The 27,579-nt window shown below is 43.6% G+C and overlaps 1 protein-coding gene across 1 annotated transcript in view; it reads right to left on the reverse strand.

The window, feature by feature from the left end:
• Window positions 1-27,579, reverse strand: part of ELOVL5 (ELOVL fatty acid elongase 5) — a 374,080-nt gene that overhangs the window by 81,284 nt on the left and 265,217 nt on the right. The window contains exon 6 of the mRNA XM_069606129.1: window positions 6,912-7,036. Coding sequence (XP_069462230.1) covers window positions 6,912-7,036 — 125 coding nt within the window. The remainder of the gene's footprint in view (window positions 1-6,911; window positions 7,037-27,579) is intronic.

The following is a 27,579-nucleotide window of genomic DNA, read 5'->3' on the forward strand; positions in this document are numbered from 1 at the left end:
TTTTGGTTTCTTTGAGGCCCGTCTAATAAGTCTAATACAATGAAACTGGCCTACAGCTGAACACCCGTGCCAAGCGAGGTTGCAGAGCTGCGGAATGCGTGTTATGTCTCAGGCTGTCCCGGCCAATCCATGAGCCCCTCCTGAGAAGTACACAGCTGACAACACTGCTGGATTGGATCCCCAAGGTCAGAGGTTGCCTCACAGATATGACAAAGAAAGTATTCACAACTGCAGCTATACTCCTTCCCCCTTTTCTCCGAAATTGACCTTTTTGTTATTATATGTGCTGTTTCATGGGTGGAACATGTGTTTAGCCATTCTATTTGTATATAAGGATAAGCCAGATCAGGGGTGGGGCAGGAGGGGGACAGCACACTAAGCAGCCCTGCCATGCACTGGTCTGTTTGCATTACATGCCATTTCTCTCTACTTCTGGTCGCCTGTGTATTGTGTCTGAGTGCCTAAAGGGTCGTGGGGGTGCAGGATTAGCCGTAACACCCCCGTCCTTGAGGCAAGTGCCCTTTGCCTTCTGACATCATACCCAAAGTGCGTTCTGCTAAAGCAAGTGGAAGAGACAGGAAAAAGAGATAGAAACAGGATGGTGGAATCCTCCTCCAACTATTCTAAGCTCCCTCTCTCTTCACCAACTCAACCTTGTCCACAGCATTAAAGGCCCTTTTGGTATGCAGCACTCTGGATGGGTGTGCCCTTTGATTCCTGTTTCCCAGGACAGATCATGCTGGAAGGCTATCCTGCTGGAGACTGTTACCGGACCTCAGAACGGATCAAAGGAGAGTCACAATGTTTTAGTCTCCTTCCCTGCATGCTGACAGGGCTAGGTTGTCGGATCAGAATGCACACAATCCTTCCACAGCTGGCCCGGGCTCGCTGTGCTGACACAATTATATCAATTTGGTGTGGCTTTCTTATAATTCTGTGAATTACTATCCACCGTATCCTAAACTCAGGTATAGATTTATGTGTAAAGATTAAACTGCCACCACTATGTGGTTTTGAAACAGAGGTGCAGGCTTTAAATGCATCCTCTGTGCAAAGTGACATGTTTGCCACAGCAGCTGTCAAATGGGAATCTGTGACTGCTGAACCGGCTCTGTGCCACTGGAGAGCAGGCGCTGCAGATCAGGATACTGATTCAGTAGGGCACCGGTGTACACTATGCTTTTGGCAAGGAGCTTATGAAAGGGGGCTCCGAATAGCCAATCACCCTTTGAGATGGAATTATCTGCATCATTTTATTTCAAATAATAAGAATTACAATAAAACTAGGGCTGCTAAACCCTTGCCAGATGGCAATTCATTACATTGATGTTGAAAGGTTCCCCTTCCCACTACTCATTCTCCTGTTGCTGAATCTCAGAAGAAACAGGTCTGCTGTCCTGCTACAGAAGTTGCCCACTGTCACTGGATTACAATCTTATTGTACATTTCACTGCCACATCTGGCTATCCTGCCTGATAAGGTAGCTTGGGCACATCCCAGTTTGTGTTTTCTGCTCCTGGAAGACTAGATGGGGCTTCCCGTTTCCTCCTTCTGACTCCATTTCCATGCTGGGTCGAGCCTTCCATCCTGGGACCATTCCCAGGCTCATTTACCACTGCTTGTGCCATTTTCGCCAGAGACTAACGCTCTGCTGTGGGTCAAAGAGATTGCCGGAAAGGGCGATGGGACAGCAACACCTAACCGAATCTGCACCTTTATCTATTCTGGTTCATGTCCATTGCTGTTCTCACCATGGGACCAACTTCTGTGGTTGCATCACTCTCCTTTTGTCAACCGAGTCTCACAAATCCATCTTCTCGGATTCCTTTATCTTCTCAGAGTATTCCTCGCCAGTGTATTCACTGCTGGCCAGCGGGGCCAAGTCATGGGCAGGCTGCTTGTTCAGTTTCAACATGGAGGTTCTTTGTTGGCTGAGAGTTCATCTCCCTGACCAAATTGCTCCTGGAAAATAAATCCTGTTCTTACATTCTATTGTTGTGTGCTGTTTCAGGAGTTTGCAAAACTGTCACAGTGAGGCGTTTGGATCCACGGGTGGGCAATTATTGGAGCTACTCACCCTAAGGGGTCCATTCGGTCAGAGTAGATATTCTTTGGAAGCAAGCCTTTATCACATTTCCCATTGATTAACACCAGGGATCCTCCTGGTTTGCTGCATCATCTTTTGAGGTTTCTAGTTCTTTGTCTCTGGAGGATAGCTCAGGGGCAATGTGCTCGCCTTGGAAGCAAGACGACACGGAGCACCACAGGTTCGATCCCCGGGTCCGCGCTTAGAAACCTCTGGGTTATTAAGCACGTTATAAATAACCTATCATATCATATCATAACCAGCCTCTGGAATTTCTCAATAGGGTCTCCTCTGGTCCTCCCTGGAGTGGTTTGCCACAGAATTCACACCTTTAGGATACAAGTGGATAGCCTACCGACTATGTCTCATTGACTTCCAATACACTTTCTACTTACCCTAGAACTCTGCTAAAGTGAGTGGGGTGCTTAGTGCCCTATGACATTTTCCTGTGCCCACAAGAGCTTCAGGGAGTTTGAGGCCAAGAACTGGATTTTTTTGCTACACTGTAACTCATTTTGGTAACTGCATGACTATTTTTCCTGGGTGTGACTTGTACTGATAATTGTTGCTATAATATATCCTGATTTCTTGGATGCCTTTGGTTGTGCGTACGCCTTCTTTGCACCCTTTATCACCATACTTAATTATAACACTTGCATGCATATTATTCAAATACTATACCCTAGACGGCCAGAATTAATGTGAAGTATCAGTGTTGCCCTTAGAAGCCTTTATCACTATTTTCCCTGTGTGGTAAAAGGCCTGGTGCCTTTTTCGTCCCTGTAAAGACTAGAGTGTAAAGACTGGAGTGGGTATCTGTACTACTGCCCTCTATATGGCTGAGTAGAAGCACAGAGCACCCCAGACAAGATTCTCTATATGGTAGAATGGATGAGCAACCAAGGCTTAAGCTCTCAGGAGGTGATGTAGGCTGGTTCTTAAATGTTAAAGGTATTTGTACTGCGCGCCGTCACCAACGGAGTTGGTACCCAGGCGTTCTGGCGGATCTGCAAACGAGAAGGCGGGGTGGGTTAGTTGGATAGTGAGAGGAGTGGTGTTCTGTTGGCAGCTTCATCTCGGTATACACTGTGCGCTGAGCTTTGGTGCGAGCATCGGAGCAATGTCAGACCTCGTGTGCTGTCGGTGCAGCTTATGTGTTGTTGCGGTGTGGTGAAGTGCATGCGGCTTGCAGTGCGAGAGGTGGTTGTGTGAGTTTTCTGAGTGATTTAAGTATGCAGAATGTTTGTGCTTTTTTGTTAGTGGGTTATATGTTTTGCAGCTAATCTTCACAGTATGGCTAAATGCCTGGATTTTGGGAATCCTGCATGGTGCAACAACAGCTAGATTTGAGAGTCCTGCATAGTGGAGCGAGAGGCCCACGCCTAACAGAACAATTGAGTATAGTACCAAACGCAGCTGGATTTGAGAAACAATTGAATAATTCAGTACAACCCCAAAACACAGCTAGATTTGAGAGTCCTGCATAGCGGGAGAGAGGCCTACGCCTAACAGAATAATTGAGGTTTTAGTGTGGTACACTCCCTGTTGTATTCTAATGAACTATGTATTAAGTACAGTGTAGTCCCCAAGCACCCCACAAAGGAATGTCCACTAACTATGTTATGTGTTAACACAGTTCTTTATATAAAAATAAGGTTCAATATATATACACAATTAATAACACACTTTGTACTTTGGCAGATCTAATATGGCAAATATATACAATGTAAATGTGGTACCACACTTAGTTATTGACTCCTTTAAAATGCACCAACTGCTGACAGTTTCTAATGACATACAAATCAAACAGTAATGTGTATCAGCATAGGACATAGGAAAGAAGACAAGTTGGGTTAAACAATGGCAGAAGAGTACTTTAGCTACGAAGACACAGTTCTGTGTGAGGATCCCCCACACCCGAGCAACCTGTAATAAAGTGTATTAACACGCCCAGTCCATTTATGTTTAAATAGTCTTGTTTCCTGGTCAAAATGTTCCACTATCCCAATGTAGCTGTCTTAGCAGAGTTTCTTCGACGGCTCGTCGACGGATTCCTCGTGAGTGGGACTCTCTTTAAAGAAGGAGCCACGGTCGAACTTCTGCGAAGAAAATGTGAACACCGTCGTCGGGACAGCAGCTTCGAATTATGCGGTGCTCGATCGATCGATCGTGGATGTCCTGCGTAATGAGGCATGCGGTGCACCTCAATGACAGTATTCGGTGCCGCAAAGGGGACTCAGTGACGAAAAGTAGGCCTGGCAGCGGGCGTCGAGTGTCGCCATTGGTGTCGACGATCGGGCCTCAGCCACGTCTGGATCTTCAACCGTCGCCATCTTTTTTGACTTCAGGTGGCGGGAAACCTCCCCACAGATTCTCCTCGGTCGTCCGCGACCTTGACTTTCTCCGGCAGGACAAAACGGTCGACGGTGATAGCAAGGGAGCCCTTCATTTAAATGTTCCTAGGCAATGATGGAGCGTTGCGGCTGCGGTCGTCGAGCAGCACTCTGTCAAGCTGTTCCTGCTTCTGGACAACATGACTTGACAGGCTTCCAGCCATCACGGACATCCTCCGAACCCCGGTCGACGGTGATGGAAGTTGACGGGCTCGATATCCTGGTGCTTCACTTCAGTGTTTCTCGGCAGACCCAGCCTCCAGTCGACAACCTTTTGGGCCTGACTTCCAAGGTGCCTAGATGAAGATCTGCTTCTGCACGATGTTCCCTTGTAGCTCGGGGAGAGGTCTCCAAAACAAGACCTCTCTTGGATCAGAGCTTGACAGACATGACAGCTTTTGCATTTTGTCGACGGAGAGCAGCAGCAAACCACCTTCTTCTAGCTGGGCTTCAAGGATAAGCAGCTTCAAGTTTCAACTTCTGTTTCAGAAGAATTCTGGTGAGAGGTCCCCAGATATACAGATCTGCCCCTCATTCACACTGCTGAGCCAGGCTCAGTCAGCCAATCAGTCAGAAGGGCATTCATGCAGGCAGGCGGCCAACCAGGCTCACAGTGCATTCTGGACATTCGCTTCCACCCATAATAAGGAATGTGAATTGGGGCATGCACCAAGCCAGGGCTTCCCAGGACTCTGGGAAAACAAGGTAACAGGTAATAGAAATTAAGAGGCCACAGGGGCCATATTGTCTCCTATCAGGAATCCATTGATTGCTATGGCAGGGCCTGGGTATCCCAAAATGGAGGATACTCAGATCACCTGTCAAATTCAGCATGGAGCTACCACCAGCCCATACCCTGCTCTGTGGGCCACACCCAGGTGCCCAGAAACTTACACTAGGAGTACAGGGTTGTAGCCCCACCCATGGGGTGCCATAAGGGTATCCCAAGCGTCTCTGTTCACCACAACCAAAAAGAGGTAGAGCTGCACTGCCATGAGTCCCACATGGACTCCTGTGCAGAAAACAACAAGGAACACACATGATAACGGAGTACAGGACAAGGACATGGAGGCCCTGTCCCTCCAATGCATTTCCAGCATCACAGTCCCCCATCCTGGTCTATATGTGCTTACCACTCTACAATACATAACGAGAGGGATGTGCCTATAGGTTACTGTATTATGCAGGCACTATGGACTTTGCACTATTTAATTATACATTCTGGTTCCTTTCTTCTCCCATCACCTGCCACTATATGTTGGGTGCCTATCTGCGATAGTGGACTCACATTAAAGTATTTGGAGGGGTCAGGGGAGGAGTACTTTACGGACATTAATGTTTTTATCTATACCTACTGCATGTGTTCTAATACTGTGTATTGTGTGCCCAAGTACTTATTTGAACTAATAGAGATCCATATGTGTAACATAATAAAAGTACTATTTTACCAGTATATAAGTGTGCTGTGTGTTTCTAGAGATAGGTGTGTGGACTAATTGTACCTGGTATCAGCTGGATACCCCCTCCCTATCAGAGGTCAACCTTGTCACACTGTACATGTCTACTTAACTTTAAGAGAAGGTTGGCTTCCCTTTCTTGTGAGGAGTGTTAACCCCTGGCCAAGGTCAGTAAATTGAGAAAGTACATTTGGTAGCATATGTGAGCATTTCAATAATGTTGGCCAGAGGGTGCAAGTAGATGATGAATAAAGGTGTTCATCACAGGGTTTACTTTTGTGAAAAAAGGTGGCGACAATAGATCTGCGGAGCGTAGTTGTTCAGGAAGGCACATTTGATACATTTAGACAACCTGGTAAGCAGGATCTTGTGGCCAACCATGTGTACACTACAGATCTGTCCAGAATATGCCCTGGTCTGAGGATGCAAGACGGTCTCTGTCCCTCTTGTAGGCCTAGGAGTCATTGTGGTGGTTCTGTGCTGCCATGCAATGGTGCAGTTGATTTGGGAATTCATCCTCCAATTTCTTGCATGGGTACTGCAGGTGGGAAATGGCTGTTAGTTGGGTAGCTCCTTAGGTTTCTTTAATAGTGCAGTGACATCAATGTATTTGACTGCTTAATGGTGATTTCTGTGGGAAATGATGCATTTAGCAATTGTGTGATGCATGCTTAAGGGTCAGAAAGAACTCATGAGGGCATGCAGTTGAGCATGATGGATGTGGGTTGGTAGGTTAGAGGCCTTGAACTTTATTATGACTTACAAGTAAAACAAGATATAGTCACGCTTGATAGAAGCAAAAGAAAACCATGATGACATGCAAGGGATGATAACAAGACCTTCCAGATGCAAGACACAATATGTGTTTTGTCTCAACTATTTACACCCTGAGCTTCCTTTCAGGAGACAGTTTATCACTGCACTTGGATAAAGAAAATGACTGTCTGCACAGAGCTATGAAAAGGAACAACTCACCAGCTGGCACTGAGTGATGTATTTCTTCCACCAGAGATATGGGCGAAGAGCAGGAACAGCAGACAGCCCATAGTAGGAGTACATGAGAACATGAATAAAGCTATTTAGAGTGGCACCGAAGTAGGCTGCAAAAGATATTTAAAAAAGGTAAAAATAATGAGGACAATTTTCTGTAAATGCAACAGGGTATTAACAGTACAAGGATTCATTTTGTTAAACCATTATTTGGGACAGCTGTACAATGGTTAATTCATGGCAGAATTAGCACTGAAGAAAGGATTTCAGTTGGTATCAAATATTTTTCCTTATTTCAAACATTTGGGAACAGATCAATAGATCAGATTACACACACAAGAAACGAGAAAAACAACTTGTATGCTGGGTTGAAGTCTGTGTTCGCACAAAAAACGCAAGGGAATTATTACAAGGGTATTATGACCAACCCAACATTTTAATTGCAAATTAAAATGTTTGCATAATCTCTTTTATATCAAGGATCTGGAAAGTGGCAAACGCTGCAGTTCAACATAGCTCACATGTTCCAGCTGCTGTGAACTCAGCTGCTATGGGTAACTAGGAGGACACAGTAGAAAAGAAATAATATGCATCATTATTCACACACAGCACCCAACGCCCACTCCTGCTGCTCTTGTGTTTGATTGATCATGGGACATATTATTTTCTACTGCACAATGCTGTAATGCGTGTGCTTTTTTGTCTAATCCCATAACACTGGAGGTTTAAAGAATACTGGGGAACACAACTGTCCAGCTGCAGATGTGCGAGGGCCAGGGAATTACAGGACAATGCAGCATCGTAGAACAAATTACTTACCTTTCGATAATGTTTTTTCTGATGTATGGTATTTCCTCCCACAGATTCTTCATCTTCTACAGTGCCAACTGCCTTTTGAATTTTTTTCAGCAACAGGGGGCACAGAGTGGCTCTGCGCTGTTGCATTCCCCTCACACTAGTTGCAACGTTGAGGGCTATATATATGGAGCCAGCTTTACCCTATGACCTCAGTTCTGCCTTTTTCCCTAGCACTCAAAAGCTCACACACAACAGAACAGCAGGAGGTTTACACACTCTCCACCAAAAGGGGCAGGTTGGGAGGGCAATGAGTAATCAGAGAGGTAAGTGAGAAAGAATATTACTGAGAGGTCTCTACTGCTCCGAGAATTCAATGCATGGGCAAAAACGGTGCCATGTAAGGACTATTTGCAAACTGGCCTTAAGAAATCCTGGGTACATCTGCAAATATCTTGATGATGAGCGCATTAAAGAGCAGAGTGCTGGAGGGAGGTCCTAGACTTCATCTCTTTCATTGACCTAACCCAGGCCTTTGATAGAGTTGATCGCTCAATACTGTGGGAGGAACTCTAGGCCTGGAAACGCCCACAACCTCTTTTTGAACCAATCAAGGCTCTCTACACAGGCTCCAGCTTGAGAGTGAGACTAAATCAGCAAGGGCTACTTTCGGCGGTCATATCAACGGCTAGAGGAGTAAAGCAGGGGTGTCCCCTGGCCCCGGCTCTTTTCCTGGCATTCATCGGAGACCTTCAAGCAATGAGTCCAACAGCGCAATGTTTTCCTCCCAAAATGGGCAATACCCATGTTTCCAGATTACTATATGCAGATGATCTAATACTCTTGGATCATACGCCTATAGGTTTGCAACGTCAACTGAACAACCTGCAGGAGTACATATCCAAAAACAACTTACAGCTAAATGAAGAAAAAACAAAACTCACAATCATCTCGGCATCTTCCAAGAAAAAAGAAAAAGTCGTTCTCCACTTAGCCAATCAATCCGTGGAAAAAGTGGTCGCGCAAGGTAAGGCAATCAACTGAAAATGTGGTTGTTTCTCATTGATTCCCGTCCTAGACTTCTATAAAAAAAAAAAAGGTAGTACCTACACTAACGTATGGCGCTGATGCTATGCCCAATCTACCGTCTACACTGTGGCCGAAATTGGAAGCGCTGATCTGGAGATCAATACTGGGCCTGCCAAATTCAACTTCAGTGGTGATAATACGACAAGAAATTAGCCTGTTATCTTTGGGAGGAACAGTGCAAATCAATACCCTTATGTTATTCCGTAAAGTCCAGAATGTCTAACGAGCTGTCGATTTATAATCTGATACTTAGAGAAAGCTGCAGCAGAAACAACAGAAACAACAAGATGCTTAACATCTGGTCAAAACTAAATTTAGACAGAAAGAGTTGGACTGGATAAGGACCAAAGAAGCAGCGTTATTTAACAAACTGACACTACCGTCTAACACCAGGAAACTAAACAAACTCCAGCCTTACATCAAAAATGTCCATCTAGGCCAACGCAGGACCTTCTAATGAGAGCAAGACTAAACCTCCTGCAAACAAATGAAATATTGGCAATTAGAGGCTTATCAACGACAAATGAGTGTTGCTGTGTCGCTTCTGTAGCCAACCTACAGTAGTAGAGTACATTCGTCATTTGCTTCTCTCATGCTCCAGCACTCGAGGCATAAGATCTTCTTACCAGAAAGATACTTTATCTGACCACGTATTAAGCGATCAAGATAATTGCTGGGCCAAACTGAGAGCGGGGGACAGAACCTCGTGGCAGCTGGCAACTTTCAATATTTTTTTTTTAACTTGTTTATTTTTGGGTTGGCACACAGGAGAACAAATTAGCCTATCAGATCAACACTTTATCACACCATTAATATACAATTGTTTATCCCCAGACACCCACACCCACTTTTTAGTCCCGGCAGTCTTCTGTGGACTGTCTCTTTGCCCATTAAGTCCAATTCCTGACTCATTCGCTCCTGTCTCAATATTTTAAAATACGTGAACACTGTTTTACTTTTGCTACACCTTGCAAACTCAACTTCACTGTAATGGTTAGGCAATTATTTTTCTGATTGTTTTTTTCTACACGTCTGGATTTTGTAAAAATCAAATTGATTAACACAAATAAAACATTTTTAAAAAAAATAAATAACTGAGAGGTCAGTCATTTGTTCCTAGAATGCATTCCTTCCTCTAACAGATTCTTTATTTTAGCTCTCATAGCAGCACAGAACATGGAAAAGTGCAAAAACATTGCCTACACCCGGAAACTCTACAGGATCACTCAACCAAACTAAGCATTCTGTCCAGACAAGAAATCATGACAATAATGCTTGGCAAACATATGCACATAACTCCACAAAGCCGCATGATAAAATATCCAAAACAGGGATACCCCTGTGCAACAGAGAGGTAGCTGCCAGACCCCTGTTCGAATGGGCAGTGAGGCCAATACCATCTTTCCTGGGCAGATAAGAACATTCTGAAATACAGGTGCTAATCCACCTGGACAGGTTCTACTTAGTAACAACCCTGCCTGCATGGGCACCACTGTAACTCTAAAAGTCAGTCATTCGTCCTGATTAGCCTCGTCCGAGAGACTAAGGCTGCTGAGATTCGAGTGGAGGACTTTACTCCCTGAATTGGAGAGCAAGTCCACCCTGCCAGAAGATGTCAAGGACAGACGAACCTCCCAAACATCTGCCAGTCACAGCAAGGTGGTACCCTATTGTCTGTGTGCCACTGAAGTATTGCTGAATATGGGCCGACTGTGCACGGTGGGGCTCCGCTGTCAGGGTTTCTCCACCGGATTCCTTTCCTGGTACACAAAGGTAGAGGTTATTTTCAGTTAAAGAACACTCTGTACTTGGTACCATGGTGCTTCCGAAATCTCTGGTGCTAAGAGTACTGCAATTGCTGCATATTCTGGCAATCAACAAGGTTTTGGGTAGTCAGAAATTTGACAATGTCTGTTGAGCAATGGGCTTTATGGGAAGGGACAAGGAGATAGGATGAACCAACAGTCATAAACAGCATAACTGTGCGTTACCGTGGAGCCTATGGGCCTTAGGAAGCGTAATGGTGGAAGAGCAGTAACCTTGGGGTTTTTCTAAACTTACATTTCCCCTAAGTTTTTTTCTTAGTTACTTAGTCAAGAGAGTGTTAGCCTGAACTTTAGTTTTGGCCTTAGATCGCCTTCCTTTCTGGGTCATCGTCCTTTTTGGGACCTCCTTTGTTTCAGTCTGAGCCTTTGGGGACAACATATATTCTAGGCTGCTGATGGGCTTGGAAACCTAGGGAACCTATACTTTTCCTCCTCTGAGCCCTACATCACTTGGATGATGGTACCTGGCCCCCAATTGCTCCTCCAGCTCCATCAGTCTGTCCAAACCATGTAACTCTCGCAGAACAAGAGTAGGATTAAAAATAGCCAGGAGGAGCGTGGAGAGGGGGGGGATCAGCTGGAGACACCCGATAGAGAAAAAAAAAGGGTCTGAATAGCAAGTAGCACCAGGGGAATCCCTAGACCCCAATAGTCATTAAAGAAGGCAGACCCTATAGCAAGAAAGAAGGGTTAAATTTGCTACCAGAGGCAGCCAGGAGAAAGGAGCGAGGCTGGACAAGGAGGCAAGAAGAGAAACCCAGTTTACAAAGGGACGTCATTTCACCAAAATGCCAGGGGTAGTGGAAGTGACATCTCACGACCCTTAACCTCTGATGACATCACAGGAAGTGATGTCATTTGACCTCACACCGAAGTGATATCACAGTAAGTGGTGGAATGCGACCTTTCACCCCTTGACAAAACAAGAAGTGGCATTACATAGCATTGTTTCTAAGTACACTATGGAAAATATATTTAGGATATCACTATAATGTGATATATATTTCATACAAGAATGGATTGTCATATGTATCATTAAGATCAGTGTGTATAGGCCCATATTACCAAATGACTGTGAATGCAAGCAGCCGTCCATGGCCAAATGATAATGGTAGCAAGGGAGACCTCAGGGGTCGCAATTGCGACCCCTAAATGACATCCCTGAGTCCACACATGAACTCATGGACAGAATATGGGCCAGGTTGAGGAAGCCGGGGCCCCCACTGCTCCAAAATAGTAATCCAGAGCAAGGAGCCTGAAAATCCCTAAGGTACCATAAATTGTCATTGGCCAAACCAGCAACAAGCCCAGGACAAGAAGCAGATGTACAACCGGGAGGTTGAGAAGCAGATATTCTTCATCCTGGCTAGAAAAATGCAACCACCCAAAAAAAAGTTTAAGAGACTTTTTTCTTGGTTTATGGAATCTATATTGTAATGGGGAGGAGGGTGGAAGGGCAGTGGGGGAGGGTAACAGAGAGCAGAAAGTAAATCGGAAAAGGTCCAGATGGAGAGGACCAATGGAGAAGGGCGGACAAGAGTGGTGGGCCTAGATAGAAGATGATGTTAACAGAGATGCCCAGACTGTGCATGGGTTGGTTATGAAGAGCAGCCAGGGAATTATCAAAGAGGATGAAGTAAACCTGAGATGATGGACATTGGAGAGGTTTGGGTAATTGGAATCTAGCACAATTATGTGCAGGCAGGATTCTTATTGTGACCACACCCTGCTGGCTTGTAGATTGTCTAGGTGGGCGCCCCACCCCGACAGCGAGGTACCCGTCCTTAAGAGTAGAGTGGACGTGGGTATATGGAAAGGCATGCCCTGTAACAGGTGGGTGTCTTTGGCCCACCAATTCAAGGCCTTGTGGAATGTTGGCGAGAGATTTACAATGTCCTCCCATGATCCGCTGTGTTGGACCCATTGGTTGTCCAGCTCTTCCTGAAGCTGTCTCATCTTCAGCCTGCAATTGGGCATGAGGAAGATACAGGAGGACATCATGGCCATGAGGGATTTGCATTGTCATACATAGGAGCGTGTTTTTCTTTGGAGCCATGCAACAAGACTTTGGATTGTCGTCACCATGCCTGGTGATGGGCAAACCCTTGGAACTCCGAGTATCTAGATCTGCCCGCAGGAAGATGGACGTTTGGGCTGGTACGGGAGAGGACTTCTCTTCGTGGATCGAGAAGTGCATAACTGGGGGGGGTGGTAACCGCCGATAAAGTTAAAGCATTCTCAAATTTCGGAATGTTTTATTTCAAGGGAACTGTAATGGTGTTAACAGTAATCACCCTTTTCCCAACTTGTAAGTGCTAAAAAATTAACTCACATTTTTAAGAAAAAGCAAAAGGTATTTGATTAAATCATAACAATTATTATACCGCCCTTAATTCAGGGGACATGTATTTATTTACATGTAATATTGATGAAAGTAAAATAAACATCTTTAAACAAGACAAAAAATCCATTGCCATAGTGTGTAATCAAAGAAAGTAAACATTGTTGAAAACCAGATTCGACCACATTTAAAATAAGTTCTGGATTAGAGAATGAAGACCACAGAGTTACAGTAGTAAAGAGGATCGTTCTTTTACAGAAATCTGTCTGGAAAACAATTAGTTCTTAATATTTGAACCGGGAAATGCACAAGTAATTATAAGCAAATGTGCTACTGCTGTAGTCTTCTAACAAAACTGGACTAGTCTGTAATGCAATCGGTAGAGTATAGTGCAATTATACCAAGCAGAAATTATATCCAAAATTCAGTACATTATGTTCTGTAAGCGCCAATAGGTAACTGTATACAAAACATTGTAGTTAAGCGGAAGGGAGCACACATCTCTAGTGCCCCATTTCTAAGAGAGTACAGAGCCTAATTTTCTGAGATAGGTTAATGAAGCCAGGCTCTGTTATTTGTGGGAAAGTCTTGCACATTAGTAGGGTGATGGCCTAATCCGTGGATCAAGAAGCCTAGATTCTGAAGTAGAACTGTTATCTTCTCCACTGCCTCTGGCGCTGCTCTCAGGGAAACGCCCATTATGAGCCAGTCGTCTAGGTATTGAAAAACTTGTACTCCTGATCGTCTGAGATAAGCGGCAACTGGAACTAGGCATTTTGTGAAGAGTCTGTGCTGAATGGGAAGTGTTGTTTGACAGAGAACCGAAGATACTGCCTGTGGGAGGGATGGACGGGGACATGAAAGTAGGCGTCTTCTAGATCCAATGTGGCCAGGAAATCGCCCTTGTGGCGACATGGGAGGACCAGCTGGAGAGACGTAATTTGGAATTTGAGGCGACAAATGTATTTGTGGAGGGCCCTTAGATCCAGTATCGGGCTCCACTGCCCATTCTTTTTCTTTATTAGGAAGGAGTGTGAGTAAAAATATTTCCCTTTTTGTTGGCGTGGCACGCACTCTATCGCTGCCTTTTGCATTAGCTAGTCAACCTCTGGCCATAGTTGTTGCAGCAGATGGGTGTTCCTCGGTCAAGGAGAACGCGATCGAGGTCGTTGTATGAAGTCTATGGTGTGGCCCCCTTTTACCACTTGCAATACCCATTTGTCTGAAGTGAAGGTGTCCAACTGCCTCAGGAGTTAGGTTATGTGTCCTCCCACTGGGGAGCAATGGGGGAGGCGCATTGTCTTGGAGTCAATTTTTCTTGGCCTGGCCTCTGTCCTGTACAGATCCGCTCTTACCTCTTAGGCTCTGATATCTTGTGAAGCTCTGCTTATATCTGCCTCCTGCTTGGTAGTAGCCTGATGATGATGTCTGCCCCTGAAAAAACATGCTGTGCGTTCTGTACTCAAGGGTGGCGCTTCTTTTCTTTGTCTCTTAGGGAACTGATAGCTCTAGCAGTATCCGTGTCTGACTTGATGCCTTTCAAGTGGTCATCGATTTTCTTCCCGAAAAGTTTCTGGCCGTCAAGCGGCATGTAAAAAATGTTAGCCTGTACCTCCGGTCTAAAGATAGTGTCCTTCATCCAGGCCTGGCGTCGCAAGACTGTACCGTGCGCCATTTGTCTAAAGCCACAATGGGTTGCGTTCACCGAGGCATCTATCATGCGGTCCTGAGACAGCTTCACCATCTGTGACTATGGCCTTAGTCCCCTCTTGGAATTCGTCCAGTAGGTGTTTCACTAGGCATGACATGCACAGCCAAAGTTCCCTGTCCAACCTGGCCATCATCGCCATGGCGTTACTAGCCCTTACAGCCAACGAAGCTGCTGCTGAGACCCTTCTACCCATTGCCTCTAGTTTTCGGCCCTCTTTATCAGGGAGGAGCTGTGAGAGGGGAGGCTTGATTTTGCAGTCTCTTTCACTCTGCAACAGTGACCACGGAGTCAGGTTTAGAGTGACCTCTTAGGCACAACGTGAAGCCAGATATTTTTTCTCTGGCCTAGCCACTAGTGCTGGCATGGAGTGGAGTGGCCAGAATCTTTTCCCTAGCTTCCCAAATTGTATCTAATATTGGGATAGTGGTTAGTGTCCGGCGACTCTTTTCTCTATGCTCGTAGAGGATTAATGCTTTTTCTTCTGAGGCTACTTGAATCTTGAAAATCTCAGCCGACTTTGCGATAGTAGAATGAAATGATACAGTACCCTCCAGAGGGGAAGCTCCCCCTGGAGAGTCGCACTTCCTCTGCTTTGCGATGATGACTGATTCCTAATCGTCTGGGTCGGTGTCGGGTGTATCTTGTGTCAATTCACCATCCTCTGGTTCTTCGCTGTGTGTGTCTGTGTCTGAAAACTCCCTGAAAGGATCAACCGGTTCCCTCAAATCTTTTGTGGGGTGGTCAGGCCATTCAGAGGCCGTGATGATGGATGGCGCTCTGGGTTCCCAGGTACTTTGAGGTGAGGATCGAGGTGGGAAGGGAGAATGCCTCCCTCTCTGAGGTCTGGGTGACCCACTGTACTGCGATCGCTGCCTCTGGTGACTGCTGACAGACGATGAACGTTGTCTAGGTGGTGAATGGTGTGGGAATGCAGGCCCTAGGCGGCCTGCTTCTAGCGCAGTCTGCCAGAGACCTGCTTTGCAAGGGTTTGCCCTCTTCTTGACTTGATCGCGTAGCAAACAGCCCTGCTCTTTGTCTCCCCTGAAACACCTCCATTATTCTGTGCATAGATTGCATAAGAGCCGGTTCGAAGGGATCCGCTGTGTCGTCCATAACTGGTTGCCAGTGTGGACTATGTTCCTTAAACTGCACTGGTTGCGGCTCCTCCCCTTCTGAAAACTCCTCTTGTAGGGTGATGTCTGGCAATTCTGTCATTTATGTTATAGGGGACAGCTGTGCAGTTCCTTCTAAGCACGGTGACTGCGATTCCAGTGTAACTAGTGCATCCTCTGGCTGTATTACGTGCTAAGGAGGCTGCCGTGGACGATGGCGTGCCTGTTGACAGAGCCTTTATCTATTTTTGGCCGTCCAGTGACAGTATTCCCGTCGACGACTTTCATCGACGAGTGCTTCGTCAACTAATGCTTTGTCAAAGACTCCTTCGACGATGATGTTTTCGTCGACAAGGTAATTGATTTCTTGGTCGACGATTTTTCCATCAACGGTCCAGGCGTTTTAGATGGCGGGAGGTCACTCGTAGATGGTGAAGAGTGTCTAGGCGTGGACAGTGCCCCTGTCGACGACCGCTCCGCTGACGAAGAGGAAGATTTTAAATCTTTAATTTCCTTATGAAGATCTCATTTCTGCAGGGCCTTGGAGGGTAGAGGGAATAGATACAATTTGTTATGGTCTCTAATAAAAATTACCCTTTTGCACATTTACTGCAGTGCCTGAAGAGGGAGGTTTTCTCCTTGGCACCCTGCATCTCTGACTCTGCCTTGAGGTGATGCAAGGCAGAGCAAACCGGATGTTTTAGGAGGGAAAACGAGTGACCTGAGCCCAGGAACACAACACTAAGCAAGTGAAGTCACAGTGACAGTAAAGGGAAAAAAGGATCATAGGTAGAGTAAAATATTTTTTTAGATGAAAAAAGTGACTAAAGCTCAGAGAGCTCGAGAGGATTCCCCTGTTCAGTAAGACCACAGTGAAAAATCTGAAGATGCTTACCTGGGGCAGAGCCTAAGCCTTGCCACCTCATTGGTTATGGTCTAAAAGGACCAAAGGAGGTGGAGGGACTGCCAAAGTGAAGGGCTACACAGGTCCTATGGGGCTTGCTGTGTAGCTTTTTCCTATAGGGAAAGGTTTTAATTAAGTACAACATTATTTAAATTACAGAGGATTCACAGTCCGACGACATGGAATATTCAAGCATGCCAATCTATGAAAGATCCAATGCTGGAGAATTCACTATGCTATGTATATCATAAAAATGTGTTAACAAATGAATTTTTCCTGCCTACATTAAAAATGGTCTAAGTGATGTCTATAAATGAATAGAGATTATTCATAAATGTATTCTGGATTAATTGATACATGTTCTTTGAATCACAGGCATGAGCCAGAGGGAACTTCGGCTCTTTGACAACGTAAGATGGCGCCGACGCTCGGATTTGCTGCGCTAGCCGACGCGTGAGACAATAGTTTTTGGTAAGCTTCTTACATAGCAACCTGTCATGTTATGGATATTTGGCCTATCCGAATCTAGGATTTCAATAGCAGTATTTTAGCTGCTAAACATAAATAGGTATGATCAGTCAGGATTTTTGACGCAATCAGAATTATACAATTAGATGCATGTGTAGGTAAAGTTTACAACATGCTGCACGTATTTGGTTTCAAACAAGAGTAACGAAGGAGAGCCTTCTTTTGTGAGCTAAGGGAAAGAACAACATTCTAATTTTGCAGTATTTTGTCATGATGACATACAGAATATTTACTTTGATGTGAATAAACTTTCAAGTCAGTTAGGGATGATATAAATTACAGAGACGAGTTTAATATACTTGATAACGGCTGTAGGCCAAGTTTGATATGGATTGTGGGCTAACTTAAAACTTTCATTTTTTAGGGACACAGATCTTGGGATCAGACCCATTTATACATTTTGCTATTATATAATACACGGACCAATCCGTTGAAAGCTTTTTCGGGTAAGGAACCCCTTTGATTTAAGAGCTTTAAATATGTATTCAAACTCAGATCTAAGTAGACCTGCAACAATTCTCATTTGACTAATTGAACTCTGTTATATTTCTCCTGTATATTTTTTGTCTCATTGTTTTCTCAACCCTTTCAATCCTCCCCTTTACCAACCCGGTATCTCTGTCTTTTACCACTAATGTTTCAATGGTTTTGTTACATGTGGACAAATATGCTTTAACAATTTCCGGTGACCAAAATTCGGATTACTGTTTGGACTCAAATTGTTTGATTTTGGACCCAACCATTATCTAATGATCTTCAATGTATGTATTTATTTTGATTTAATGTTACAATAAAAAAAATTTTTGATTTACTTTGATATTTTTGTGTTTATTCATAGCCCTGATTTGAGAAAGGCTCAGCGAGCTGAAACACGTGTAATCGAGAAAAGGGCATATTCATTTACACCAGTTTTTGTTTTTTGGAGGCTCAGTATTAAAAATACAATCAACATCTAATGGCACATAGTCCTGGAGTTTTCTTCTTTGTGATATATATATATATGTATAGCCGCCCTACAGTTAAGGCGAGTCGGACTCCCATAGGACCCCTTCAAATTCTTTTGTTAATAACTTTTGATTCGACTAATGGATTTGACCGAAATCACGAAAGGGATTAGGAACTCGCCGGCCCCCTGAAACTGCAAGGTTTTGTAAAGATACATTAAAAGAATAAAGAAAGTCATTAAGAAGACAAAAAACTTTTTTTTACCAAAGTTGCAGCCTATTTCCCATTCATTTTCCCGTAGACAAAGAAGGTCAATTTTTGCCAAATTGCACAGCCCAAACCGCTGGACGGATTTCGACCAGGTCCGAAACAACTTGGGCATGAAGCGTTGACACACGATCTATGTGTGGTTTGGAGTTATTCCGTGGAGTAGTTATTTACATTTTTGAAGGAGAAGGGGGTGCCCCATTCTCAAAAAATAAATAGTTATATCTCAGGTATTTACCCCAAACTGGGTGTTTTTAGCACTGAAACAACCTCCATCTTGTTTTTCTCTGGTGGCAAGAGATATTTGACATAATAGCTGAGGATATAGGAAAATGAAATTCCTGAAATTAATCTACTTGCAAGTCAAAAAACATGCAAATGCCATCAGGCTAGAGATGGGGGAGTGGCTATAGGGCTGCAAATGAAATGTTGCAGTTGGAGTGGTCTAGAGACAGAGTTTGCAACACAAAGCTTTCTGTAGCCTCGACTATAGCCACAAATCGCCATCATCTCAAAGCAAACTGCACCACAGAAACAGTGTGTGGTGTGGAGGGAAAAGGAGAAGGCAGGGGTGGTGAGCAGGCCATCTGGGGGTGGTGGGAGCTGGCACAGATGAGGTAAGATGAGATGCAAATCTATGGATTACCAAAATAGACACTGCAATAGGAAATATGAGTGACATCACTCATTTGTTTTACACTAGGTAGAGATATGGTTACAGCTATTAAGGATGTGAGGACACCACTGCTTACTGAGGAAATCAACATCAATTATAAAGAAAAGGATCACTTAAGGACCTAGTCGTGAGAGTTATGAAGACTAACCCTCTCCTTATGATTTTAACTATTTTTTAGCGCATCTCTTTAGGATAGCTCTAATTGTAAATGGCTTTTTAGATATACTCTATAACAAAATCCCACATATTGTTATATTCACAGGCTGAAAGACATTACAGTGAATACAAATCAGATTAAATGTAACAATTATTTTATCTTGAATGGAATTCGCATTTGTGGAGCATCATCCAGGTGATTACTAACCTCAGATTAAGCATGACAGATATACTGATGATATATGAATCCAGTAACTAAAATATGTTTTCTGATTTAATTATTATAGAAATGAAAGAAACATAACGATAGAGAGGACCTAGCAACTCCTGAAGAAGGGAAAGGATTCCCGAAACGCGTTGAGCAAGAATTAATATATGTCATCCTCTGCAGAAACTGAGTTTAACAATGAAGGGAATTGTTTATAACTTATGAATTTTGCTGAAAATTGTAAACACTCTATACTATACTGTTCACAAATTTTGTCTTTTTGAATTTTTTGGTTTGAAAATGTATCTATATCTATATATATAAAAAGAAAACCACATAGGTTAAACGATGTGAGTCAAGAATTCTGTGTTTTAATACTATAAATACTTGGTTGTTTGTTCAAGATTTATAGGGTGTGCGAGGGACGGAGTGCTCCACATAGACTGTGGACACCTGCTGTGTTTTATTATTATACACCACCTAGTGTCAGGGTTGGTTTATCTCCCTTGCACCGCGCTACTAATCTTAAAAAATAGTAATCACTACAATAATCAAAGTGTGCTCCCCGGTACAAGGTGGATTGGCATGCAGATGAGGGCGGCTCTTGGTGGGGGCAGGAAATTATTGTATTTTTTGGCCTTTTTTTAATATTCGCAGCTATAAAGGACTACGGATAGCCAAGGGTTTGTGTTTTTCAGTACCCCTGGTTACAGTTTAAAAAAAATATTTTTACAGCTATAGTGATGTTGGGGGTAAAAAATCACTAGCCATGATTGCCTCGAGGTCTCCCTTACATGCAGTAACCAGAACAGTCCCTGCTTAGCTTCAAAGTGAGGAAGGGGCTAGCCTCCTCAGGCCATGGTGCCCGATAAATGAGCCAAAGTTACAGGACCACTTAGAGAAATGGGCCGGCCCTTTCCTTGCTTTGAAGTTAAGCAGGGTCCGTCCCGCTTTGAAACTAAGTAGGGTCAGTCCGGTTACTACATGGATGGGTGACCGAATGGGCGTCCAAATTATTTATTTTTTTAAACTGTCCACTAGTGCAGTTATTTTCCCCTAATTGTGGCTGCTTTTCAGTGCACAAGTAAAGGACACATGTGGGCGAACAGCGTAACTTTTCTTTAGAGGGCTGAGGCAACCCCTTTTTGATGTTGGCAAGCTTGCTCAAGTATTTGGCTACTAGGATTTTACACAGGTTGTCATGTTCGCAGTGCAGACGCTTACTCTCAAGACCACAAGCCCTTGTTTCGTATTGGGATTTAGTTTTCCAGGGAATATTTCACGACAGATTGCTGGGTTTACATGGTGAGCACCTTTTATACGTTTACCAGCATATTTATTGGAACATTTCCTCTCAGGTTATTTTTCTGGTGTTCATTACCTTTTTTTAAAGTCCAATGCTATTTTGTATTGCGCACTTTCTTCTAAGGGGAAGGTTAAATTAACTACATTTGTATATTTCACTTTAAGAAATATGTCCACTTACAGTGCGTATTTTCATGGGTGCTAGCTTTTGATTTTCGATATGGGTGCAGAAAATACCTGGGCATATGTTATTCTTGCAGCTGGTCATGTCATTCACCATTTTCGTGCTGCTTAAATCTGGTTATTTGGGGTTGTGCGATGCATCAACAGGGGGCTTGGAGCATGCTGCTTAACCAAAGTGTGTGGTCCATGGCAAATAATTTAATCTCACTGCGCATTGCATAAAAACATTGAGTTCTCAAAAGCTGCAATTGTTTGTACATAACAATACCACTGTCAAAACAGGACAAAATCAGTTTGTGACTGAAGAACGACTTTCAGCAATGGGTTGCAAGTGTTTTGAAATATAGAGTGGTTTTCCCCACAGGCCATGGCAAAAGGCCATGGCCAGTGGTTTTGTAGTGTAAGGCCATGGCTAGTGGTCTGGTAGCGTTTTAAAATGGACAGTGGGCACGGGCAAAGGCAGTGGTCTGGAAGCATTCTAAAAATCTATGGAATAACAAAACCCTTTAAATTCAAGGAAAATACTTTAGTTGCAGGAACACTAAGGTGGGAACTTAACGCAACAAGACCCCTGCAATTCAGTTAAAGCCAACTTAAAAGTCGCGTCCCCTGTGGCGCAGATTGGTGACAACACTAATGGCATCACTGTTGGTATTGCTCCTAGCATCATAAATGACATCAATGATTATTTAACTAATGTCATCAGATATAAAATCACTCCACGTATTTACCCATATTAAGAACACCCTTACGTTTCTACAAATGTGAAAGCTTTAAAGCAAAGAAGGTGCCTGTCCCCTCAGGCCATGTTGCTGTAAGTGGCCCTTTAACTTGTGCTCCTTTATTAGGCAACATGGCCTGAGGGTGCCGGCTGTTAGCTTTCTTTGAAGCTAATCAGGGTCAGTCCTGGACATTACATGGATGTGCGTCCCAAATGCCTATTGTGTCATTGACAATGATTCATAACCCCACAAAGTTACTATAACTGTCAAAATATCCAAACTTTTTTCCTATTGCAGCGGGTACAGAACTACAGATAAACCCGGCTATCTGTAGCCATTTTATACATGAACTACAGATAGCGGCGGTTATCTGTAATTTATTATAGCCTCGAATATCAGAAAAACGGCTGAAACAAATAAATTTTTTTTTTGCCTCCCCGGGCCCTCACCAAGTGCCCCCATCATCTGTACCAGCTGCCACCACTCCCCAGATGGCCTCCTCACCTCCCATGCTCTCTCCCTCCCACCCCACAACATGCAATCTCCCTTCCCCCCCACAACAGATGCGGTTTCTGTGACGCAGTTTGCTTTCAGATGTTGGCTATTAGTGGATATAGCCGAGGTTACAGAAAAGCTTTGTGTTGCAAACTCAGTCCCTAGACCTCCTCCAACCCCCAAATGTAACTTGGTGTCCCCTAGCTTACCCCTGCCCCCTCCACCTCTTTCCTAATGATATTTGGAAGTATTTTGACTTGGAAATGGCTTTTTTCCTGCTTTACATTTTCTGATATCCTCGGCTATAGCCACGGCTATTTCTCACATTGAGAGAAAAAAGTTGCTGGCCGTTTTAATTTCTAAAAAACCCTGGCTTTGGCAATTTACCTGAGATATAGCTATCTATTTTTGAGAAGGCGGCACCCCCTTCTCTGTCCAATATTTAAAAAACGGTTGCACGGAATAACCCCAAACCTCAAAAGGGCCTTTTTTAAACTATTTGTGCACAAGTTGTTTCAGACGTGGTCGAAATCCGTCTAGTGGTTTGGTTGTGCGGTCCGGCCAAAATTGACCTTGTTTGTCTATGGGAAAATGAATGGGAAGTAGGTTGCATCTTTGGAATTATTTGTTTTTGTCTTCTTATTAACCTTTTTATATTTTAACAAATCTTTACGAAACCTTGCAGTCCGGAGGGGCCTACGCATCCCTAACCAACGTCATAATTTCAGCCAAATATGTCACACAAGTCAGATGTTATTAACAATAGAATTATTTGAGGTTCCCATGGGAGTCCGACTCACCTTAAAAATAGGGCGGTGACCGCTAAGCTATAATGTATGTATATATATATATATATATATATACATATATATTCAGTGAAAAAACTTTAGTTAAGAGAGAGTTATGGTGATCAGATTTAACAGAACAAACCCCTTGAAAATTTAGCTTAGCATCCGCCCGTACATGCCCCCATGATGTAATTTTGTATGTCATTCGGAATCCCTTGTGTTCTAATATGCACATGATATGATATGTTATTTATAACGCGCCTAATACCCAGAGGTTTCTAAGCGCGGACCCAGGGATCGAACCTGTGGTGCTCTGCATCGTCTTGCATCCAAGGCGAGCATGTTGCCCCTGAGCTATCCTCCCGAGACTTGCTCATGGGATTTGCAACGAGGGAAGCAGAGTTAAGATAGTAATCTCTTGTCATATCTGCTGAATTTCAATAGTTGTGTTGCTTTAAATCTGATCACCTTAATTCTCATAACTAAAGGTGTTTCACTGAATTTCAAGGGTTTTGGTATTTTATATAGGAAACTTATAGTCAGTTTTTTTTCAGTGAAAAAACCTGTGTTAAAGGGACATTCTGGTTTTAAGTAAAACCGAAAAACCCTAGAAATTTGTCAGTTATGGTAAGCTAAGCAACCATAACTCGCGCCACCACAGGAAGTAAAAATGCAAAAGGTACTATGTTTCTATAACTTACTCTTCTTTTATGTACTTAAACTACTTTCCTTAGAATCCACTCACATTATACAATAAAGATACATAAGGGAATAAGCAGCTTTGAGATACAGCAATTATGTCTGTGCATGAACATAAGTAGGCAGGTTATGAACACTTTCTGGTAATGCTGCTTTTTTTTGCTTACTTTACTTTCCTTGTATATGCTCATATTTCTATGCATTGTGGTCTTTTTATATTTTATGTGTACTACTACAATTACGCAGTAAGGAAGGCATTGTTAGGTACTTAGTATATGTGTCACAATGCACAAAATTCTGAAATGAAAGGATTCATAATTTTACTATCCAACATAGTAAGGTATTGAATACTGCAGCTCTATGGCACATGCTGCAGAGTATGCCTACATTTCCACACAAGTTCATTCATCTACTGGAAAGAAGTCAGTAACACAATGATGTGATGTTTATAGCAATGCTTCACCTAATGAACTATTTAGCACATGATAGTTCTTCCAACGATTTTTTCAAAATTTTTCTGCCAATATTATAAAAACAATCCCTTGTAGAGGCTGCGCATAAAAACTTAATGCATATGTAATGTCATTTGTGATGTGATCTTTGATGTCATGGGTATTAGTCTTAGCAGTGCATGGTGGTGGCGCGAGTTATGGTTGCTTAGCTTACCATAACTGGCAAATTTCTAGGTTTTTTCAGTTTTACTTAAAACCATAACGTCCCTTTAACAAAGTTTTTTCCCTGAATTTCATAGGTTTTTAGCAGCGCAACTTAACCATAACGTCCCTTTAACAATGTTTTTTCACTGAATTTCATAGGCTTTTAGTAGCGCAACTTAACCATAACATCCTCTTAACAAAGATTTTTTCACTCTAGATATCATGAATTTGATAGGTTTTTAGTAGGATTCCCTTAGTTTATACACATGCACCATAAAATATATTGAACCCACTGTCCCACGCTTGTGGTTCTGATGTCTGCGGACCGTGTGCATGTCAGCGGACGGACCCGCCCAACATGAACACTATCCAAAAACCAGGGGGTATCTTACATTGTTGTATCATGCAATAAACACACAGAACATGTTTAAAGAGGAACATATAAATAAATGACATTAGAAAATAAATAAGAAGTGCAAACTGTATATGTAAAACACCAACTGTCCAATGACATAACATATGAAACATAATGGAACATACCAAAAAAATAACATATGCCTCCAAAAGAATTACCTCACTGATGCTTTATACAGAAACTGCACAACAAATATCAACAACACACCTACATAGTAGTAACAGGAAAACTAAAAAACAAACTGATAAGTACACTACATTAATTCCTATATGTATAAACTTTCTGTAGTAGGATACATTACCAAATATTTTTCTTTTTTTTTTTACACAGAAATATCTAGTACTTTGGCGAGCTAGAAGAAAACTTTCCTCAGGACGAAATGAGTGAAAACAGTGATAGTAATGGTAGACACTGCACTTTTATAAATAAGCCAATTAATAAAAATAATTTTATGTGTACTTAACACCTTTTATTTTAACAGAACATACAGAAAATAAGAATAATACTGAAACAGACACTTTGGAAAATCATCTGCAGCGTTTAGAGCAAAAAATGTATCAATTAATGACCAATTTCATTATTTTGAAAAACTTTGCAGAAAACCTGATCATGGAAAAAATGTTACATCACTGTCTCACATGCACCTGTGTACCCCTTCTCCATGTCCCAGCCAACCATCCCCAAAAAATCCCCATCCCCAAAAACGTTATGATGATACTTCAATCCCTTCCTCCCCTACCATCCAACATGTAGAAACCCCTAATTCGCCTGTATTTGTCTCAATTTCTGCTTCCCCCTCTCTTTCATAATTTCTATATTTTTGTACAATAATAAATTATTATGTATGCTGTTACTATATTGCTTTGTGTTTTTTTTTTTTTAAAAAGCCTGTGAGGGTGTCCGATGACAGCGGGACTGTCCGGGATGTCCGCAATTAACCAAAATGGGGGTGTCCTAAGGACACTATACCTGTCCGCACTATTCGCAATCAAAATGGAGGTGTCCGTAGGACACATGATCTGGCCGCATGTCCGCTAATAGTCAAAATAGAGTGTCCTAAGAACACCCCCCCTGTCTGCATTGTCCGAAATCAGAGTGAATATGTCTGAAGAACACATAGCCTGTCCGCAAAGTTGTGACACACATTTAATTAATTCGGGGAGCTGAACACTGTCTGTAGAACACCCGCACGCATGCGTAACCCACCCTCGGGTCCTACGAACATCGCGCCTGTCCTTAACTCCGCCGCACGTGTGTCAGAGTTTTAATTAGTTTGGGGATATGAACACTGTCCGTAGAACACCCGCACGCATGCGTACAACCGACCCTGCGCATTTGGTGTCCGACGGACACCCATCCCATTTGCAAAAGTGTCCACGACGTCACCATGTGACCGCACCCACGCCAAGCATGGGTCCTTGTTCGCGAACACAATCCGGTCCCCCGGACACCAAAAAAGTACTTTTTTGAGCAATCCAAGGGATTTTCCTGTGAAACTTCACGCATGCACATGTCCCAGACCATGTCCCTAGCGATCAGCAAACTTTTTGGAACTTTTTTTAACCCTTTTTGCTGTTCGAAGTGTTCGCGGACAGCGCGGGTGTCCGTGAAGCGCACCAGCACCCCTGTAAAAGGCCACACCCCAGGACAGACACTGCTCCACATTGCTGGATTTGATATTCTGAAAATTGCTGACTTTGCTGTGCCTCCTGACACCATTGAAGATGGCAACAATGGCTGCTGCCGCTCCATCTGGTGCTAGTTCTGCCTCCGCACCACCAACCCCTTCCACCACCACCACCTCCCCAAGGACCTGGAGAGGGGAACAGGTGTGAGGATGCAGAGGAGGATGAAGAGGATGACGAGGATGAGGTCGTGGAAGTCCCAATACTAGCAGCCACCGTGAATCTGGGTGTGGAGGTTGTTTGCCACTCTTGATGGAGTACCGAAAGCTTGTGCAAACAAGGAGCGCTGCACTGAGTGCCAGTTGGTGCTCATTCGTGGCAAACCAGGTTTGTACAGCTACGGTACTACCTCAATGAAGTGGCACCTAAGGCCACTCCACAGTGGGGCTATTCGTAGGGTTGTAACCTGCAATAAAATAGTATGATATGATATGGCATTTATAACGCGCCTATACACAAGTGTTTCAAGGCGCGACGAGGCAAGGGCAGGGGAACAGAGGGAAGACAGACAACAATCCTACTAGGCCAGGTGTCATTCAGATCGATCAAGTGCATAGGAAGGGGGAAGGGGAAAGTGCAGTACAAGGGATAATAGAATAAATATCAATAAGAAAAGTACTGCCAGCAGCTGGCAAGTGCAGGGGTAAAGGGTAAGTGCAGGCATCAAGTATCAAGTGCTGGTAAGGGACTGTAGGGACACAGAAAACAGTCCTGAAGTGCGGGGTTGCAAGGATGGCAATGTAGGTGTGCAACTGGCGGGGTAGGGGACCGGGGCCTGAGATCAGAGGGTGGCCAGGTACCCAGTGCAGTGTCAGTTTCAGCCAGGAAATCAGCAGGGGAGAGGAGGAGAGAAAGCCGAAGCAAAGAAATGTTTTGAGTTGCTTCCGGAACCGGAGATGGTTCTCAAGTTTCAGAAAGGCTGGAAGGCTGTTCTAGAGGGAGGCATCAGCCGAAGAAAGAGATCTACCACTGATTCTTTGCGTGGAGAAGTTTCTGACCCTGAGGGAGTTGGAGGCGGAAGAGCGAAGTGCTCGAGAAGGAAGATATTTAGGAAGAGAGAGTTGAAGGTATTGAGGCCCCAAGGCCTTGTGAACAATGCAAAGGGTTTTGAACTTAATCCTTGCAGCTACTGGGGACCAGTGCAGAG

The sequence above is a fragment of the Ambystoma mexicanum genome, chromosome 4p, assembly GCF_040938575.1.
Source record: "Ambystoma mexicanum isolate Mex_15411 chromosome 4p, UKY_AmexF1_1, whole genome shotgun sequence".
NCBI classification, from domain to species: Eukaryota; Metazoa; Chordata; class Amphibia; order Caudata; family Ambystomatidae; genus Ambystoma; species Ambystoma mexicanum.